The sequence below is a fragment of the Bubalus kerabau genome, chromosome 5, assembly GCF_029407905.1.
Source record: "Bubalus kerabau isolate K-KA32 ecotype Philippines breed swamp buffalo chromosome 5, PCC_UOA_SB_1v2, whole genome shotgun sequence".
Taxonomy (NCBI): domain Eukaryota; kingdom Metazoa; phylum Chordata; class Mammalia; order Artiodactyla; family Bovidae; genus Bubalus; species Bubalus kerabau.
The window spans coordinates 30353889-30375492 of NC_073628.1; the positions used below are offsets into that span (position 1 = coordinate 30353889).

At 38.0% G+C, this 21604-nt stretch overlaps 1 protein-coding gene across 14 annotated transcripts in view; it reads left to right on the forward strand.

Moving 5' to 3' along the window:
- Window positions 1-21604, forward strand: part of GAS2 (growth arrest specific 2) — a 176439-nt gene that overhangs the window by 115821 nt on the left and 39014 nt on the right. For 4 of the 14 annotated variants that reach the window (XM_055581372.1, XM_055581374.1, XM_055581375.1 and 1 more), the window contains exon 8: window positions 11479-11532. The exons of 1 other annotated variant lie outside the window; for it this stretch is intronic. In XM_055581372.1, the coding sequence (XP_055437347.1) occupies window positions 11479-11532 (54 nt within the window). Of the gene's footprint in view, window positions 1-9050; window positions 9175-11475; window positions 11533-11838; window positions 12241-21604 lie in introns of those variants that run through there. 9 more of the 14 variants (XR_008714610.1, XR_008714614.1, XR_008714612.1 and 6 more) reach the window with 9 other exon arrangements.

The following is a 21604-nucleotide window of genomic DNA, read 5'->3' on the forward strand; positions in this document are numbered from 1 at the left end:
TTTATACTCTTTAGCATGAAATAACAGAGAAGGCAATGGCACCCCACTCCAGTACTCTTGCCTAGCAAATTCCATGGACGGAGGAGCCTGGTAGGGTGCAGTCCATGAGGTCGCTAAGAGTCGGACACAACTGAGCGGCTTCACTTTCACTTTTCACTTTCATGCATTGGAGAAGGAAATGGCAACCCACTCCAGTGTTCTTGCCTGGAGAATCCCAGGGATGGCAGAGCCTGGTGGGCTGGCATCTATGGGGTTGCACAGAGTCGGGCACGACTGAAGCGACTTAGTAGTAGTAGTAACACTAAATAATACTGATTTATTTATCTGGGATTATCTGAGATTTCCTGGAGGGCTGAACATATTAATGTGATATATTAATCATGAGAATGAGATGTATTATGTACCATTTTCTGAATGTATCTGAACATGGAAATGGTCCCTATGCCACCTGTTTTCCCCAGAGCATTATCCTAGGCTAGGAGGTCATGAAAACATACTTTGGGAAAGACATTATCAATCAAATCAATTAAAAAATAATGTGTAACATAAAATTATATGAAAGTTTTCTGCAGTTTGCCACAGTTAAAATCTATTTATATCAAAGTGTGGCTTCCCAGGTGGCATAGTGGTAAAGAATATGTCTGCCAATGCAGAAGTAGGAGACATGAGTTTGATCTTTAGGTTGGGAAGATCCCCTGGAGTAGGAAATGGCAGCTCACTCCAGTATTCTTGCCTGGAAACGTCCCATGGACAGAGGAGCCTGGCGGGCTATACAGCCCATGGAGTTGCAAAAAGTTGGACAAGACTGAGTACACATGCATACACATATCAAAGTATTTCTAAGAAATGTTGAAGTTATACTGTTTTATATATAAATTCCATTTGGAAATTATGATTCAAGGAAATGCCTGGAAAACTTTAAAGGAAAGGCAGCTAAAATTGAATAAACATCATTTGCACCAGGCATTATAACAGGTGCTTTATGTACATCATCTCACTGACTTCTCTACCACTGAGCTGGGAAAATGTTTTTATCCTTTTGTTATACATGAAAAGACAAAGACTTAATTATGGTTAGGGTCTTAAGTAAATAGTATGATGCACAAAATCTAAGTTTTGACTCCCACATCCATAACATACTCCATTCTAAGCTACCTGCCTATGACATGTCCATTAGATGCAGATTTTTATTCACAAGATTAGTCCTGTAAAAAGGTTGCTATAGCAACCCAACTTGGCACTGTCTTCTGGGACTTGCTCTAAGGGAAGGTCCAGTGATAGGGAGTAATGTGACTTTCTTTTCTGCTCTTATGACATATATTGACATATATTGCACACTTTTTCCAATAAGTTTAAGGCTCAACTATATAGTAGTGTAGTCCCTGTATCATTTTTACTTTACAAATATTTAGATACAAAAGGTATTACAATTGCACAATCAATAGTACTATGCAGTGTAAGGCAAAGGATTTAATTTGTTTGCCTGACTGTATTGTGGTAGTAATAAAAATTATAATAATTATTAGGTGTTTACCTGTATGTCAGACACTATTCAAAATGGTTTATATGGCCTATATAAGACAGTAGGATATCTTACTTTCCACCATTATATCTTATTTATTTATTTATTTTAATTGAAGTATAATTGCTTTACAGAATTTTTGATGGGAGGGAGGTTCAAGAGGGAAGGGACCTATGGATTCCCATGTTCATACCTATGGATGATTCATGTTGATATTTGGAAGAAAACATCATTATATCTTATATCTTTTTAGAGGAAGTCAAAAGATAAATTTTTACATTGCTAATATAGTTTTCTTATCTTTTTACTAATTATTGATATTTTAAGTGGATTAATATTATTATTATTATTTTAATTTTATTTTATTTTTAAACTTTACATAATTGTATTAGTTTTGCCAAATATCAAAATGAAAATTTTAAGACATTTTAATAGCAGATTTTTATAATTGGGTAAACCATATCAGTTTTCATTCTAACACTCTGAAGAGTCTGAATATTTTTTTCTTCATATTTTAAGAAATCTGACTACTTAGGAAGCCTAAAGAAAAGGCAATGAATAATTTCATTGGAACTCAGCAAAGGGATTTGAAATGTTATGCAGTCACCTTCATTATACTAGTTTTGAATTAAGTCATCACAAATCAATGGAAAAGCCACACACATTATTATTGATTCTTTGTATTTTCTTCTTTACTATAAAAAATCTTCAGGGTTATACCTCTGTGTAGAAAACAACTCACTATAAGAAGCCCAGCAAAAGAGGTACCAGAGCTCTGTTGCTATAGCAACCCAACTTGGCACTGTCTTCTGGGACTTGCTCTAAGGGAAGGTCCAGTGATAGGGAGTAATGTGACTTTCTTTTCTGCTCTTATGACATATATTGATTTACTGTGAATAAAAAGTAACATGGTTCAAATTGCATACCTTTCCTGGTAATGAAAAATGGGTTCTTGTGTAAAAATGACAAGGAGTTTTAAACAAGTAGCAAGGAGTAAAACTTTCATTTATCTTAGTGGAAACATTGCATAAACAGCCCTTCCTCAGTAGCTGAATGTTGAAAATTCATTTTCTTGAATAGCTAGGATATAAATATTTCATATAATTTAGCAATTTATGGGAGCACGATTATGATTTCAAAACTGTCTAATGGGTTATATTAGTTTTAGGGAAAAAATGGTCAGGTTTGCCTCTGATACACGTATAAAATCTCAAAGCATTTATAATGTTCTGATCCATGATGAGAGAAACATGGCTGCTATTAGGGCATGAATATTTCCAGACTGAGTACCTTTCTTTGCCCAACTGCCTCAAAACTGAACACTAATTCAGGTAAAGCAAGCAAGAACATTTAAAATGTATTCAAACACTTTAAGATTTCTTCTTAATAATGTCCTTGCTCCATTAAAGACACTCTCATTTCTTTGTAATTTATTCATGTTCAATGAGGCTGGCCCAATAGGATATAATTTACACTTCGGTAACACATCTCTCAAAGGACTTTGCAAATGTTAATGTCTTCTTAACCTCTTCTTTCAGAGAAAAGTATATATCTTAGATGAATGCAAAATAAATAGTGATTGACCACAGCTATTAAAAAAATCAGCTGAATGGATGTTAACCTTTCTGAGATTTATTCCTTGAGAATGAAAACCTTTAAACATAGAAAAACTATGTTCTAATCATAGACTTTGTCCATGATTGCACCCAATACTACATTTGACACTAAATTGGAAAACAATAAAAAAAATACAACTTGATATCCCTTAAAAGAATTGAAAGAGTAATATATCTGGGCCATTCTCTATATTCCTATTTAAGTTAGAGAAGTATATCAAGTGTGAAGAACAATAAATAAATAAGAGCTCAAAACCAAAAACTCTTTTCCTTGAGAATTTGCCAATATTTGCCACTTAGCAGTGAGTAGATTAAAAAAAAAATATTATGTCTACCTTTTAACTGAACTGATAAGCATTTTTACTTATATCCAACTGGATCAGCAAAGTTTACCATGCCTTTAAGTTGTACAATACATGCATGACTCTATTTCACCTTGAATCATTTTCTTTTGCCATTCCACTACATCTAGAATAAATGGATAATATTTTTTACTAGCCACAAATAAAATTATTTAAACTTACAAAAACACTGGAAAAGTAAGCAGCTTCAATTGAGGAAATACATAGGACCTATGATTTTTATTCCCACTTTCTGCATTGCTGTACCTTCCTGCCATTGAGATAAATTCATTGTACCAAATTTATCATGGATTCTTTTGTATATATATAGACAATAAGGAAACCAAGTATTAGGAAGTTAATTACTCCCCAAATGTCACACAGCTATAGGAGTTGAAATCTTTCTTTGAATTCAGCATATCTGATTTCAGAGCCTATGTTTTTAACTATACGCTTTCATTCTGTTTCAGACTATCTAGTCTTTGGCATGTTGTGCTGTGAGTATTCTGCTCAGCTTTCAACATCCACTGATAATTGACCTGTTCTTAATGGTAGTTCCTAATTTGCTTATTCCTTTGCTGCTGTGGTTTGGTAAAGCATGGAATTTAATAGCCAATGCCTGTTAGAAGAGATTACCCAAGAAACAATCTTAGAAAACAATAACACCCCAACACACACACACGCAAAATCAGAAAAACCAGGATGGTTTTCACATTGTTCAACATAGTTATTGATTTTTTCCCCAATATATTGACCAGATTTGAAAGATATTTCCCAAAAAATGATTTATTTGGTGAGTGAACAAAGGGATATTCTCATATTACTACAGTTATGTATTTCCATTTCCAGTTTGCTTTTATGTTATCAATATTAAATCCCATTAATTTTGTTATATATGAAAGGATTTTCTGACCATGATATGGTGGGTTGGAGAGATGAAATTGCCTTTTCTACCTTTTAGTATTTTTAATAAAGGGTCTAAATTAGACCCTTTATTAAAAAGTACAAAGTGCTTTTTATGTACAGATTGTGACAAAGTACAATCTGAAAACTTTTGGCATAGCAGTTAATCCTTTTGAAATCATTTTCCCTAAACATAAGTTCTGAGTAATTTTGTATAATACGTTTTCCTAATTGTGTTACTTGATGGAGGGTAGAGTGTTTCTTTTGTATGGTTTGTAAGGTATACTTGTGCCGTGTGTGCTATGCTAAGACACTTCAGTTGTGTCTGACTCTTTGTGACCCTGTGGACCATAGCACACCAGGCTCCTCTGTCCATGGTATTCTCCAGGCAGGAATACTGGAGTGGGTTGCTGTGCCTTCCTCCAGGGGATCTTACCAACCCAGGGATCCAACCACTGTCTCCTATGTCTCCTGCACTGGCATTCTTTACCACTAGTGCCACTTGGAAAGCCAAATTGCACTTACTTATACATTATGTCATATTTTCACTGGGGCTTCTCTGCTGGCTCAAAGAATGGTAAAGAACCTGCCTGCAATGCAGGAGACCCAGGTTCAGTCCCTGGCTTGCAAAGATCCCCTGGAGGAAGGCATGGGAACCCATTCCAGTATTCTTGCCTAGAGAACCTAATGGATGGAGGAGCCTGGCAGGCTACAGTCCATGGGGTCCAAAGGGTCAGACACACAACTGAAGCAACTTGGCACACATATTTTTCATTAATACTTTTTGAAAAAATCAGTGTGATTGTTAATTTATACATTTTCTTGATGATGAAGCTACAGATAACAGATATTTAACAATTTTCCCATCAGCTAGTAAGTGGCTGATCCAGGATTAAATTATATTTCTTTAAATATTAAATACCATACATTTAAAACATCACTGCATTTTGGACTATTTTCTTGACTATGATGGCTACTCCATTTCTTCTAAGGGATTTCTGCACTCAGTAGTAAATATAATGGTCATCTGAGTTAAATTCACGCATCCCAGTCTGTTTTAGTTCACTGATTCCTAAAATGTCGACGTTCACTCTTACCATCTCCTATGTGACTACTTCCAATTTGCCTTGATTCATGGACCTAACATTCCAGGTTCCTATGCAAAATTGCTCTTTACAGGATCAGACTTTACTTCCATCACCAGTCATATCCACAGCTGGGTGTTGTTTTTGGTTTGGCTTCACCTCTTCATTCTTTCTGGAGCTATTTCTCCACTCTTCTCCAGTAGCATATTGGGCACCTCCTGACCTGGGAAGTTTATCTTTCATGTCATACCTCTTTGCCTTTTCATACTGTTCATGGGATTCTCAAGGCAAGAATACTGAAGTGGTTTGCCATTCCCTTCTCCAGTAGACCACGTTTTGTCAGAATGCTTGGCCAATAGACAAATCTCAAAATTTCAAAAATGACAGAATGATCTCTGTTCATTTCCAAGGCAAACCATTCAGTATCACAGTAATCCAAGTCTGTGCCCCAACCAGTAATGCTGAAGAAGCTGAAGTTGAACGGCTCTATAAAGACCTACAAGACTGTCTAGAACTAACACACAAAAAAAGATATTCTCTTCATTATAGGGGACGGGAATGCAAAAGTAGGAAGTCAAGAGATACATGGAGTAACAACCAAATTTGGCCTTGGGATACAAAACAAAGCAGGTCAAAGGCTAACAGAGTTTTGCCAAGAGAACCAACTGGTCATAGCAAGCACCCTCTTCCAACAACACAAGAGAAGACTCTACACATGGACATCACCAGATGGTCAACACCAGAATCAGATTGATTATATTCTTTGCAGCCAAAGATGGAGAAGCTGTATACAGTCAGCAAAAACAAGACCAGGAGCTGACTGTGGCTCAGATCATGAATGCCTTATTGCCAATTTCAGACGGAAGAAAGTAGGGAAAACCACTAGACCATTCAGGGATGACCTGAATGAAATCCCTTATGATTATACAGTGGAAATGACAAATAGATTCAAGGGATTAGATCTGATAGACAGAGTCCCTGAAGACCTATGGACAGAGGTTTGTGACATTGTACAGGAGGCAGTGATCAAGACCATCCCCAAGAAAAAGAAATGTAAAAAGGCAAAATGGTTGTCTGATGAGGCCTTAAAAATAGCTGAGAAAAGAAGAGAAGTGAAAGGCAAAGGAGAAAAGGAAAGATATACCCAATTGATTTACATTTCCAAAGAATAGCAAGGAGAGATAAGAAAGCCTTCTTCAGCTATCAGTGCAAAGAAATAGAAGAAAACAATAGAATGGGAAAGACTAGAGATTGCTTCAAGAAAATTAGAGATACCAAGGAGACTTTTCATCCAAAGATGAGCACAGTAAAGGACAGAAATGGTTTGGACCTAACAGAAGCAGAAGATATGAAGAAGTGGCAAGAATACACAGGAGAACTATACAAAAAAGATCTTCATGACCCAGATAACCATGATAGTGTGATCACTCACCTAGAACCAGAAATCCTGGAATGCAAAGTCAAGTGAGCCTTAGAAAGCATGACTACGAACAAAGCTAGTGGAGGTGATGGAATTCCAGTTGAGCTATTTCAAATCCTAAAAGATGATGCTATGAAAGAGATGCACTCAATATGCCAGCACATTTGGAAAACTCAGCAGTGGCCACAGGACGGGAAAAGGTCAGCTTTCATTCCAGTCCCAAAGAAAGGCAATGCCAAAGAATATTCAAACTACCACACAATTGTACTCATCTCACATGCTAGCAAAGTAAAGCTCAAAATTCTCCAAGCCAGGCTTCAACAGTACATGAACCAAGAACTTCCAGATGTTCAAGCTGGATTTAGAAAAGTCAGAGGAACCAGAGATCAAATTGCCAACCTCTGCCGAATCATCGAAAAAGCAAGAGAGTTCCAGAAAAACATCTACTTCTTTGTTATTGACTACGCCAAAGCCTTTGACTGTGTGAATCACCAACAAACTGTGGACAATTCTTAAAGAGATGGGAATACCAGACCACCTGACCTGCCTCCTAAGAAATCTGTATGCAGGTCAAGAGGCAACAGTTAGAACCGGATATGGAACAACAGTCTGATTCCAAATTGGGAAAGGAGTATGTCAAGGCTGTATGTAGTCACCCTGCTTATTTAACTCATATGCAGAGTACATCATGTGAAATGCTGGGCTAGATGAAGCACAAGCTGGTATCAAGATTGGTGGAAGAAATATCAATAACCTAAAGATATGCAGACGACACCACCCTGATGGCAGAAAGTGAACTCAAGAACCTCTTGATGAAAGAGAAATAGGAGAGTGAAAAATTGGCTTAAAACTCAACATTCAGAAAACCGATCATGGCATTTGGTCCCATCACCTCATGGCAAATAGATGGGGAAACAATGGAAACAGTGAGAGACTTTATTTTGGCGGGGGCACTCCAAAATCACTGTAGATGGTTTCTGCAAGCCATGAAACTAAATGATGCTTGCTCCTTGGAAGAAAATCTATGACCAACCTAGACAGTATATTAAAAAGCAGAGACATTACTTTACCAACAAAGGTCCATCTAGTCAAAGCTTTGGTTTTTCCAGTTGTCATATATGGATGTGAGAGTTGGACTATAAAGACAGCAGAGTGCTGAAGAATTGATGCTTTTGAACTGTGGTGTTGAAGAAGACTCTTGAGAGTCCCTTGGACTGCAAGGAGATCCAACCAGTCCATCCTAAAGGAGATCAGTCCTGGGTGTTCATTGGAAGGACTGATGCTGAAGCTGAAACTCCAATACTTTGGCCACCTGATGCGAAGAACCGATTCATTGGAAAAGACCCTGATGCTGGTAAAGATTGAAGGTGGGAGGAGAAGAGGATGACAGAGGATGAGATGGTTGGATGGCATCACTGAATCAATGGACCGGAGTTTGAGTAAGCTCTGGGAGTGGGTGATGGACAGGGAAGCCTGGCGTACTACAGTCCGTGGGGTCACAAAGAGTCGAACACAAGTGAGTGACTGAATTTAACTGAACTGAAAATATCACACAGTAAAATTCCCCTTTGAAGTAGTAAATTTTTGGAATAAATGAAACCCTTTGTTTTTTCTTCTGTTTTTGATTTAAGAATCATTTCCCTTGCATTACATAATAATGTGAAATTGTAAAGTTTATGAGTTTTCTTTCTTTCTTTTTTAGTCTTCCCAACAAGAACATTTCTTGGTTGGTTTACATGTTCTATGCTGATATAAATATGAATAATTTTTAAAATGAGTTTTTCTAAGTGAAAGTATATGAAACAATTTTACAGAAAGGGTGTCATGTTGTTAAATTATTGATGAGTCTTCTAGGAGACAAAGAACAAACCTATGAAATATCTGTCATTATAAATTGTGTATCATCCTTCCAAGGGCCAAGTTGCATAAACAGGATGCAGCCAGATTCATTAAGAAACATACTTTATAACTTAGCTATCTTGAGTTTGCACCGAACATAGCATGGTAGCAATTTTACCATTACAACATTGACTATAATAAATTAGGACTCATTTATTTTGTGGTATCTTTTTCATAAAGTCAGTGAGTTAAGTTTCTGCAGTCTCAGTCATGATAGACCTTGCCTTGTCTTTCCCTTCTAATAGTTGACATTTTGCATTTCAGTTCCTCAGTAAATCATGGAATCTTGCTTGGTTCTGGACCCAGAAGGTACCTTCATCATCTAACTGTCAAGACTTTTAGTGAAGAAACCTTACTGATTCATTTCAAATTTTTATTCACTAGAATGGTGTGTTCCACTTATAGTAGTAGTAACATTTTCATTTGAAGCTTGGTTGTATGTTGTTTAGGATATATTCTGTCATTTCCTGCCATCTTGTTAGAGGCATACTAAGACCTTGAGGAGATTCCTTATGTAGATTTGGGGAGGAACAAGATATAAGAATTTGGGTTTAATATTAACATTAGGATATGTACTCGATTTGTTTTACTCTAATGAAAGTCCTAATGTTACCAAAAAAATAAATAAATCACAGTGAGTTATTTAGAGATATTTACCCCATTTCCCTAAAAGAACACCAGCAAGAAATCACTACATTATATGACTTTTCTCCTAGCTGTAGCTTTCTCTCACTTTCATTTCCTTTTATATACCAGCTTCTCTTGCCAACTTCTAATCTTCCTTCACGGTTCTCACACCTTGTCCTTCCAGCACTCTTGGCTGTTATGGAGAAGTGCCTTCTCTCTTGCCCAGAGGTTTTATAATCTAGCTTGTATTACAGACATCACATTTTAGGGGGCTATAAACTCCATGGAAAAATTATAATTATTTGAAATATCACCATGTAAAGGACTTTCTCATGCCTTCTCTTTTTTAACTAGCTCTACAATTTTTTTTTTCATTTTCACAGAAACTGACACCTGAGTTAAGTCTCTAACTTTCACTCTAAACATGGTCATTTGTTCATATTTTTCTTGAAACCCAGCCCCATAAAGTATGTGGGGCAGAGATAATTGGATAGTACCTCCAAGGCCTCATTTGAAGGCAGGTAAAGGGCAGACCTGGGATTTCAAATTCTCTTCTAACTTTGGCATTAGGCATAATGTCCCTAAGGACTCCATTCTAAATTGCAACATCCAGATAAATAGTAACGCAGTAATTTGTCATCATCCACCAATGTGTAAGCCAATGATAATGTTACCCATCTGGTACTCTTCTTTTGATAATCATGGTCTTTTGAAGTCCTCGATTAATAGAGAAATTATGAAAACATATGGCACACAGAGCTTTAGGAGTGTTATTGGCCTGTCCACCTACAGCTAAAGTAGGCTTCAGCCTTGCACAGAGGCACTTTGGACCACAATGAAAATATCACAAAATCCTGTTCCCATGGTGATATTTACAAAGTATCTTTCTACCTTCTTCTAATTTCCCTATCAACCTGCAACCAACATGAAAAGGAGCCGAAAGTGTTCTCAGACGCCAAGAGAGGAATGAGCTCTTATCCAGTCTTGGGCAGCTCATCTATCTCCTGTATTTATTCAACATCTTATAACAAAAAGAAATCCCACAATGAGCTGGCAGCAAGGATTGAGTGGGATCTTTCTTCATGTATAACATCCATAGATCTGATGGATAACACACACACACACACACACACACACACACACACACACACATATATGGTAGAGATGAAATATTCTAAGGACAAAACGGAAGATAACCTTGAATAGTAAGTTACAGCCATAATAACATCTAATCATGGAAGGGAAATTAATGTTTCCCAAGGATAACTTTACTTTGAAACCCTGATGCTTAGGCAAAGAATCTGGGACGTGTCCTTCAATTATAACTGAAGGGCTTTCAACCAATCACCTTTCAGATAAACTGGGCATCTCCTGGTGAATATGTGACCATTGTGAGATTTCTAATCTGCATAAATACACTACCTACGTACATTTTAAATTTCAACAGAAGGAAGTATTAATATACTCACATGTCACACAATTTTTTGAGTGGAAATATAATGGTGAAACCTTGAATAAGTGCAAGAGGTCAAGTAAGTAGGGAAGTCAGAACAAGATGGCAGGATATACACCTAAAATAGGAAATTTCATAGAGAAAAGAAAGACTGCATTTACATAACAATTTTCTCTACAGTTTCATGAAACCTTCTCTAGAGCCTGGTATATTTCAGTTGTGGAATCGAGACACAGACTTGATGTCTGTTTTGGGGAAAAATTATTTCCTTATGTGTATCTCTTGTTGTTAAAGTAAGAATTCAGCAAGGAACAGGAGACCGAAGGACCCCAAAAAATGGATAGTTCTAAACATTTATGTTTTAAAGTGTCTACCAATTCTCAGATTGTGTATGCCTTAGTTATCACTTAATGTGGATTATTAGGCATTAAAATTTCCTTTGACTCTAGGATATGAAGAAATGTAAGAATAGTCATTATAACTTGAAAGTAAAGATTTTCTTTAATCTTGTCAAAAAAGATGACAGTTTGCATTTTCAGGTAACATTCATGCGCCTTTCTGCTGTTGAGACAGAGAGCATTTTATGAACTTCATATCTTCTTGTTTCAGTAGGGTCTTCATGGTTGTGCCTATGTCTCCATAGCCAAAGCAAAGCAGACGTTGAAGGTAATCACTTAGATAGTTTAAGTAATGATTTAGTAATTTAAAAACTTAGGGGAAAACTTCTCCACATTGCTTTCGCGGTGGACTCTTGGCCTCCCATCAAGTGAGGGAAGTTGAGCATCCAAACGTGAATTTTGTACCTGTTGTTTTTTCCTTTTTCAGTGAGAGTTTTAAAATGCTGCTTCTCCTTTGGTATTCCCATAACAGTTTATAAAAATGGCAACCTAGGGCTTATGGTGGGTGGGTGGCAGGCGCCTGCTGCTGCTGCTTAGTCGCTTCAGTCGTGTCCGACTCTGTGTGACCCCATAGATGGCAGCCCACGAGGCTCCCGCATCCCTGGGATTCTCCAGGCAAGAACACTGGAGTGGTTTGCCATTGCCTTCTCCAATGCATGAAAGTGAAAAGTGAAAGTGAAGTCACTCAGTCTTGTCCGACTCTTAGCGACCCCATGGACTGCGGCCCACCAGGCTCCTCCATCCATGGGATTTTCCAGGCAAGAGTACTGGAGTGGGGTGCCATCAGTAACCTAGTAATTTTTGTCTTTTCTTAGTGCAATTTCCTTGCTCCAGTGTGTTCCTTTACTGAGCTTGATATCAAAATTATTTGAAAGTGTAAACCTGTGTTTAGTTTCTGTATGCAATGTCATTTTAGCCTTTGCCTGAAAATATTTAAAATAATATACTTGTGGAATAAAAATGAAATGCCATGTGATTTCAGAATATTTCCATTATATTCCCATTGTACAAATTGCCTTTTGTGACTTAACTCATGAACCCCATGGATCTTTGCCAAATTTTGGTTCCTGACACCATATCCAACCTCCAGATCTATCAGCAGGGTTTTAACTAATACATGTGATTTATTAGTTTATTATAAGAAAAATGACAGAGATAGAAATGGAGTAAGTCTCAAATTTGAAGCCCTGAGGCTATCAGTGTAGGTATAAATATTGGCTCATTTTTAGTTTTTAAATATTAATAATTATGATCCACAAATAATAGCTTACTTGAGTAAATCTTATCAATTTCACATAAATAACGGTTAGAAAAGTCCCATTTTGTCAATTTTTCTTTAAACAGGATGGGTATATCTTGAAACTACATTATGAGAACTAGATTAGATCTCAAAAATGTATTGTTAAATGCATTTATTGATTTGTAATTTATTTCTGCACTCATTCATCAAATACATGAGTATGTTGCATATGCAGAGAACTTTTAGAAATCTCAAGGATATTGTTTGTAAGCTGTGTTTCTTTGTAAAGATCATGCTTAACTATATAAGTAATTGGTCACACATTAGTGATAATTCTATCAATGACATATAACTTAATTGGTTATCCACATTAATAACTGGCAAGAAGGAGAAGGAAATGAATTTCCTTAGATCACTTCTAAAATCTCTTCAATGAACCTGAAAATATTCTAGAATATTAGGGTGCATGATCATGTTGGGTGGTAGAAAAACAGCAGCCATAACTTTCCTTGGACCTGTTGAAAGTCATTGTATAATGACTTGTGAAGCAAGTTAGTACTGAATATGAAACCTAAATCCACTGCTCTGACCTGGCTATGATAGCCTTGACTGCCATCTATCACCATAATCAATTGAACCACTCTTGCTTGCTGGATGTTAAATTTCCCTTTTCATTCTTTAGATGTCTTGAAGAAGAAGATGTTCCTGACAAGTTTTCTCTGTGTTCTTTGTTCTTTTCATGACTTAAATTGCCACACCTCTCTCTGCTTCTCTCTCAAAAAAAAAAACAAAGCAAAAACTTTTCATAAGTGTTTTTTAAAAAGGCATGAGTACATCATGAATGTAGTTATCTGATAACCTTCATCACGGTGCTTCCTATTTTAGGGTGCATCTCTATAGAAAATATTTCAAGTTGGTATGATTTCAATAGGCAGTGTCTATTTTATAGGAGGTTTGTAAAGGAGCTCACAGGTTAGTTCTTTGGGAGGCAGTTTACATCTCTTTTTGGGGGTGTTAGAGCAGTACAGAATTCTCTTTTCTTTTCTTTACCTTCCCATTTTCCCTTGGGAAGAGGAGTAGGGGAAGAAAGCAGATTTTGTCAAATTTTGGAAGTGAGTCCTCATCTTGGTCTCTCATTTTTCTTGCAATCTAAATACAAACATAGGATGACAACACTGACATTTTCTTAATCGAAGTGAAATGCACTGTAATCAAGATCAAGACGCTTCCTGGAGTCATTCCTCAGAGACCCAGTTCAGTTCAGTTCAGTCCCTCTGTCTTGTCCGACTCTTTGTGACCCCATGAATCACAGCACGCCAGGCCTCCCTGTCCATCAACAGCTCCTCGAGTTGGTGATGCCATCCAGCCATCTCATCCTCTGTCGTCCCCTTCTCCTCCTGCCCCCAATCCCTCCCAGCATCAGAGTCTTTTCCAATGAGTCAACTCTTCGCATGAGGTGGCCAAAGTATTGGAGTTTCATCTTCAGCATCAGTCCTTCCAATGAACACCCAGGACTGATCTCCTTTAGGATGGACTGGTTGGATCTCCTTGCAGTCCAAGGGACTCTCAAGAGTCTTCTCCAACACCACAGTTCAAAAGCATCAATTCTTCAGCGCTCAGCTTTCTTCACAGTCCAACACTCACATCCATACATGACCCCTGGAAAAACCATAGCCTTGACCAGATGGACCTTTGTTGGCAAAGTAATGTCTCTGCTTTTGAATATGCTATCTAGGTTTGTCATAACTTTGCTTCCAAGGAGTAAGCGTATTTTAATTTCATGGCTGCAGTCACCATCTGCAGTGATTTTGGAGCCCCAAAAAACAGTCAGCCACTGTTTCCACTGTTTCCCCATCTATTTCCCATGTAGTGATGGGACCAGATGCCATGATCTTCATTTTATGAATGTTGTGCTTTAAGCCAACTTTTTCACTCTCTTCTTTCACTTTCATCAAGAGGCTTTCTAGTTCCTCTTCACTTTCTGCCTTAAGGGTGGTGTCATCTGCATATCTGAGGTTATTGATATTTATCCTGGCAATCTTGATTCCAGCTTGTGCTTCTTCCAGCCCAGCTTTTCTCATGATGTACTCTGCATAGAAGTTAAATACACAGAGTGACAATATACAGCCTTGACATACTCCTTTTCCTATTTGGAACCAGTCTGTTGTCCCATGTCCAGTTCTAACTGTTGCTTCCTGACCTGCATATAGGTTTCTCAAGAGACCCTCTAGTGCCCAAAGCAAATGTTTGGAGCTGAGCTTTACATTTGGTGGGTACAGACCCTCTTGGGAGTTATCTGTTCTTTCACCCTTGAACACAGGCAGTTCTGAGAAAACAGGAAGAGCTTGCTAGGCTGTGACAAGCACAGTTTAGAAAGCTTGGACCCCAGGGCTGAAATACCGGGAGCCCAACAGATGCCAGGCTCCTAGTTCTTCCTCCTGGGTGCTGCAGTCACTGCTTGAGGTCCCATTTTGCTCTCACACTATTCCCTGCAGAATCTCAGCCCTGTCGCCCTTCCAACTCTTGCTAGGGAGGCTTGCCAAACTATTTTCATTTCTGAGTCTCATCATCTGATTCTTTTCCCAGTTTTCAGTTCTCTTTGCCTCATTCTGACCCCTTTCCACAGGTGGGACTTACGCTCTAGTCATCTTTGCTCTTTATACCTAATGCCATACCTTGATCTCAGTCTCAGATATCTACGCCACCTTCAGATCTTGCTGGGTATGTACAGGCCTGGCGTTAGGCACCAACTTTGGGACTTGTTTGGTGTAAATTATTGTCCTCTCTGAAGCAAAATCACCTTTCCTGCCTCCTATTATTGGCACTTTTTAGATTGATTTTCTTTACTCCCAAGATACCATGTTTTTGACCCTCTACCCATAGCAGATTACAAAATATGTGGCAAGCATCATTTTAGGTTATGGCACTTAAATTTTAGCAACATCTGGATAACCAGAGCTAGTGAGGGATGGGCTGATGTGCTTAACATGCCTCCACCCAGTGTTTGCTGCCCAGACATTTCTAGCTAAACACATGAATGCTCCATTTTTATTTTAATGCAACTTCTTATTGTTATCTCCAATCCTATTTACTCTAGTACAAGTATATCTCCAGAAAAACAGGTGTTTTCTCGTATTCCTAGGCATTGGAGCTATTTATTACAAGTGGCTTGCCTTCATCCTCTTTGATTTCCTTAAGGTGAAGGGCTTTCAAAACAAATCTTATGTCTTTAATTAAGATACATTTAGTGTGCCATTTTTTTTATTAAAAATTTTTTTTTATGTTGATCATTTTTAAAGTTTTTTTCATTGAATTTGTTGCAATATCATTTCTGTTTTATGTTTTGGTTTTGGGTATGTGGGTTCTTCACTCCTTGACCAGGGATCAAACCCACAGTCCCTGCATTGGAAGGTGCAGCTTTAACCACTGGACTGCCAGGGAAGTCTCTATAGTGTGTCATTTTAAACAGAGCAGTTTTGCCATATTTTAAAAGAACAATTCCTGTAATTTTTTTTGATAGTGACACAATTATAGATTTATCTAAGAGACAAATAATTGCTTGGGAGACTTGGGAGAATACTTAAATCTGTACTTAATCTATTGATTTGAAGAATTTAGATTACGTTGGGGAAGACATCACAGTTAAGTTAGAGCTCTACGTTTCATGCGTCTTTCATGTGATACATTTTAGGGAGTTAGATATGGGGATGGTGTTCCCAATAGTACGTTATTTACCACAGGGTTTTTCTATCTAATCTGGACTTCAGAAATCCAGAAAAGCTATAAGGAGAAAGGAAAGTCTGAGATGAGACTCAAATAATAAGCAAAGGTTAGCCAAAAAAGGGAAGGGAAAGTGTTTCAATCAGAATCAGAAAGGAAACAGCATGCACAGGGGCTCAGAAGCACCAGAGAAAAGAGATAGGGAGGAAATAGAAAGTGATGAAGGGGGTGCTAGAGAGAATAAGACATTACCAAAATTCTTAGACATTCGGCCTTCAGAGGAGGACAAGGGGAGGAGGGAGAGATGAGAGGCTTGTGGCAAGGCGAGACATGTGAGCAGACACACAGAGCCATCTCAGACTACATGTATTATGAAGGCTTTGGCTTTCTCCTGAAGGAAATGTAGAGATTCTGGGGAATTTTTAGAAAGGAAGAGATAGGACTAGATTATATTTTAAATCGCTTAGGCTATAGTGTGGAGAATGAACTGAAATGATATAAAATTAGTGGAATACATCCAACCATATTGGCTTGGGGAATGTATGGGTCATGACAATGTCAGCTCAACCTGGAGACCGTCTGATAAAACTTCCAGAAATAATACATATTATGACCTCCCAGACAAAGCTCTCTATCTAGGTATGTAGTTATTTAACACTGAGACACTATTAAGTTCATCTTTGTACCTCAAACAGAATATTGGAAAATTGACATGTTGACATTGGTTTATTCTGACACGTCTGCCTAGCGTAGAGGCATTGGCTGTGTTTCAGTAGGTCAGAATTCCCACTTGTTAATAAAGTTTCTTTGGTGAGAAGTTTACGTAGAATAAAATTCTAAGCTATATCTAGAAACTAAAAGAGACTCTTGGGAAATTGGTGTTTTCATAACTGTTGTGGTTTTTTTTTTCTTTAAAACCTCTGGGTAATATCAATTGACAAGAATACAATAAATTAATAAAAAGGTACAGGCTGGTGTTCTTATCAACAAGTTTGTTTAGGAATTTGTTACCCTAAACTCTTACTCTCCAGATGTTACCCAGATTCTCAGTTCCAGGCCTGCCTGGTGATTTAGTGCATGTTTCATTTAGCATAGCAGTGCTATAAAAAATACCCTGCCCCCAGTAAGCCCAGCAGTGAGACCAAGGTATTTTCTATGAAAACTGTTCTTTGGGCCAAGAATCCTCCCTAGAGTATTCTTTGGCCATTTACACATTTCTTTATATGAGTTTATTACATGCATACCCAGAAAGCAGTGATTCCAGATGCACAGCTGAATTCACATGGATCTATGTTAACACTATTTACCCACCTCCTATTAAGACCCCAAGAATGGTCAGCAACAGCAATGAACCACCTATTAGGTCCCAGGTACAAATGTCACAGTTAAAGCAGTAAACAAAAACTCTCTTTTCATGTTCTGAGAGTGAGGAAATGAACAAGAAACTTATAAGCCAAGGGTAAGATCGTAAAAAGCTAGATATCAATAATTTAGGCTTTGGGGGCCATACGGTTTCTGTCACAGCTACTCAGCTCTGTTGTGTTAGCACAAAAGCAGCCTTAGCCAATATGTAATGAGTGAACATGATGGCGTTCCAATAAAACTTTATAAAAGTAGAATGAGGTTCATATTTGTTGTATTTTGGTGACTCTTGACATAGGTCAATAAATAAATTTAACTATTCTCATGGACTAGTAAGAAATGAGACAGAACACTGTAATGTGGGAGAGAGGTACTGTGTGTTGCCGTTTTGGTGACAGTAGTTGGGAAGGCCTCTTTGTGATTGGGTTAAATCAATGTCCAAGTGATTAAAGAGAAAATTGTCAATATCATCTATTTATCTTTCTCTTAAAAGCATAGGTAAAGCTATTAAAGTTAAATCACAGATTACATATTTATAGCAGGTAGGGACCATATAGACCAGATTTACATGTACATAGACTCAATAATCGGAGAAGGCGATGGCACCCTACTCCAGTACTCTTGGCTGGAAAATCCCATGGATGGAGGAGCCTGGTAGGCTCCAGTCCATGGGACCGCTAAGAGTCGGACACGACTGAGTGACTTCACTTTCACTTTTCACTTTCATGCATTGGAGACGGAAATGGCAACCCACTTCAGTGTTCTTGCCTGGAGAATCCCAAGGACAGAGGAGCCTGGTGGGCTTCCGTCTATGGGGTCACACAGAGTCAGACACGACTGACGTGACTTAGCAGCAGCAGCAGACTCAATAATTATTACACTGTTGTTGAAGAGAGTTGCAGGTATCTTCCTGTAATGCCCCAGCCTTCATTAATTTATACTTCCTCTGAATTTCCATGACGTTTATTAACTGATAATACTCACATAGTATTGAGAAGAAATGACATCGGTTGGTATGTCTTTTGTATGTGCTGCCCTGAAGTGTATGGACCCTATTATATACTAGTTTCTATGGCTAGCTTGTTGTCTTTACATTATTGGCACACCATAACTATTAGGGGATTATTTCATGAGGATCACAAAAGTTAGAAAAAATTGCAGCTAGAATTTGAAGAAGAAATAGCTCAGATTGGTAATTTGTTTTCACAGTATATTAATGATGGTGAAATATTTACAGAAGAAAAAGGAGGGATATACTTTGAATCTCCAGTGTCTCCTCTCTGTAGGGTCAGTTGTTATGTGTGTAGTAGTTGTTAAATCCTGAGCCATAAAGCACATCAGAGAGTGTAAGTTTATCAATAATACAGTGTGACATTAGGCTCACTTGGTTAAAGCATGACGGGTAATCTGTCAGATAAGAGGCATTGCTTCCTGTGTATGAGGATCTGGATAGGAGTCTATGATCTCAGACCTCAAAGATCCAGTTGGAAAGGGACCCAAGAGTTAATAGCATAGATAAAATAAGACACAATAAAAGGTACCATAAGACAGAGCACAGTTTCTGCTACGTGTTCAGTAATTCACTGGACAAAAATTTTCTAAGCACCCACAATGAGCTTGGCACTGTTCTAGGTACTAATGAACTTGGAGACAGGTGGACCCATGTACACTGGAGTTATCTGGATAACATTCTAAAAGAAGGTGGAAATTCTCCAGTGATTTGATACATGAATGCAATTTGAATGTGGAAAGGCATGTTTTTGGAGAATAATAGGGTAAGAATGGTTGAAGAATAGGAAGAACTCGAGAGATGTTTGAATAGTGAGTGGGGCTATCTAACTGGAGATCATGTAGAGAGTTTAAGGAGAGAATAACGTGAGAAAGGCTGGGGACAGCTAGGGAGGGCCTTGAATGTAAAAGCCAAAAAATGTGCAACTTAAGCTAATAGCAACAGATAGGAACTGGAGATATGACTCAATAGCATGATGAAGTCAAAGTTTAAGGCAGTTAATCTGGGAGAGACATATGTAGAGGTAGAGATTGGAGCAGAATGAATGAAACTAAGTAGGGAGGCAACGAAAGGCAATGAAACTAAGTAGGAGGCTATTCCAATAGTTCCCAGAATGTGACCAGTAATAAAAATGGTGCAGAGAGAATCGAAAGAAAAAGGATGGACAGTATAGATAGCAGTTTAAGAGTGGACTTGATTGGATGTTGACAGAACAGAGGGAAGAGTCAAAGAAGAAACTAGAATTTTGAAAATGATGATTTTCTTAATATACATTACTTCCCCCCCACACACACACACAAAAATTAAAAGAAGAAACATATATAGCTTAAAAGATTTTCTGAGGTCAAGTGATTCTTCCATCAACTGGCTGTAAAACCTTGATCAAGTTATTTGATAAAATCTCTGTGAGTCATCTGTAATATAAATTATGATCATACCCATTTTAAAGAACTGACCACTCTTCCATTCATTCACCAGATACTCCACAAATTCTTTTTTAGCTCCTGACTTGAGTAGTAAGACAAGGTCACTGCCTTTAAGGAGTATACTTTCTAGAAGAGACAGATACATTTTACATTATTGACCAGAGATGTATCAATACATTTTTAAACCAGGTAATGCTTGTGGTAAAGAATCTTTCTAATTTGCCTGCTAATGTAGGAGACGTAAGAGAGGCAGATTTGATCCCTGGGTCGGGAAGATTCACCTGGAGTAGGAAATGGCAACCCACTCCAGTATTCTTGCCTGGAAAATTCCATGGAGAGAGGAACCTGGTAGGCTACAGCTCATAGGGTGGCAAAGAGTCAAACAGAACTGAGCACACACACACAACAACACAACACAACACAATTAACATCACCACGTTATGTTGTTAGAGCTTAGAATTGATCAGGGCTTCATTATACAACTTATGATTGTAATCATTCACATTTTGCTCCACTAGGTTCTATTATATTGTATTGTACTTGATTATATTGTAAACATAATATTTTCAAAAATGACACTTGGCAAAATTTTAAGTGAAGAGTAATTTTTCTTTGAATTTTATGCAGGTGTTTTCTCTGATTATCTGAGCAACATATATACTAGTTTCTCAGAAGATGATAGTTCTTCAGAATATAGTTTGATTCAGACAGTGTGAATATTAGACCAACAAAGAGACATGAAAAATCTTAGTGCTTGATTCTGATATGAAAAGTGAAAATGAAAGTCCTGGTGCTAGAGAATGCTCCATCTTTTGCTTATAGAGAAGAGTGGATTGAAAACCACATTTCATGAAAATTAGAGGACTATATAGGTGTGTCAGGTGTAACTATCGAATGTAATAACCTGCGAAGTGTTAGTGAAATAGCAGAATTAATTTTGGGCCAGCCAAAATAAAAATTGCCAGCCACAAGTATTCAGTTCAGTTCAGTTCAGTCGCTCAGTCATGTCTGACTCTTTGCAACCTCATGAATCACAGCACACTAGGCCTCCCTGTCCATCACCAACTCCCGAAGTTCACCCAAACTCTTGTCCATCGAGTCAGTGATGCCATCCAGCCATCCCATCCTCTGTCGTCCCCTTCTTCTCCTGCCCCCAATCCCTCCCAGCATCAAGGTCTTTTCCAATAAGTCAACTCTTCGCATGAGGTGGCCAAAGTATGGGAGTTTCAGCCTTAGCATCAGTCCTTCCAGTGAACATCCAGGACTGGTCTCCTTTAGGATGGACTGGTTGGATCTCCTTGCAGTCTAAGGGACTCTCAAGAGTCTTCTCCAACACCACAGTTCAAAAGCATCAATTCTTCGGTACTCAGCTTTCTTCACAGTCCAACTCTCACACCCATACAAGACCACTGGAAAAACCATAGCCTTGAATGGATGGACCTTTGTTGGCAAAGTAATGCCTCTGCTTTTGAAGATGCTATCTAGGTTGGTCATAACTTTCCTTCCAAGGAGTAAACGTCTTTTAATTTCATGGCTGCAGTCACCATCTGCAGTGATGCTGGAGCCCAGAAAAATAAAGTCT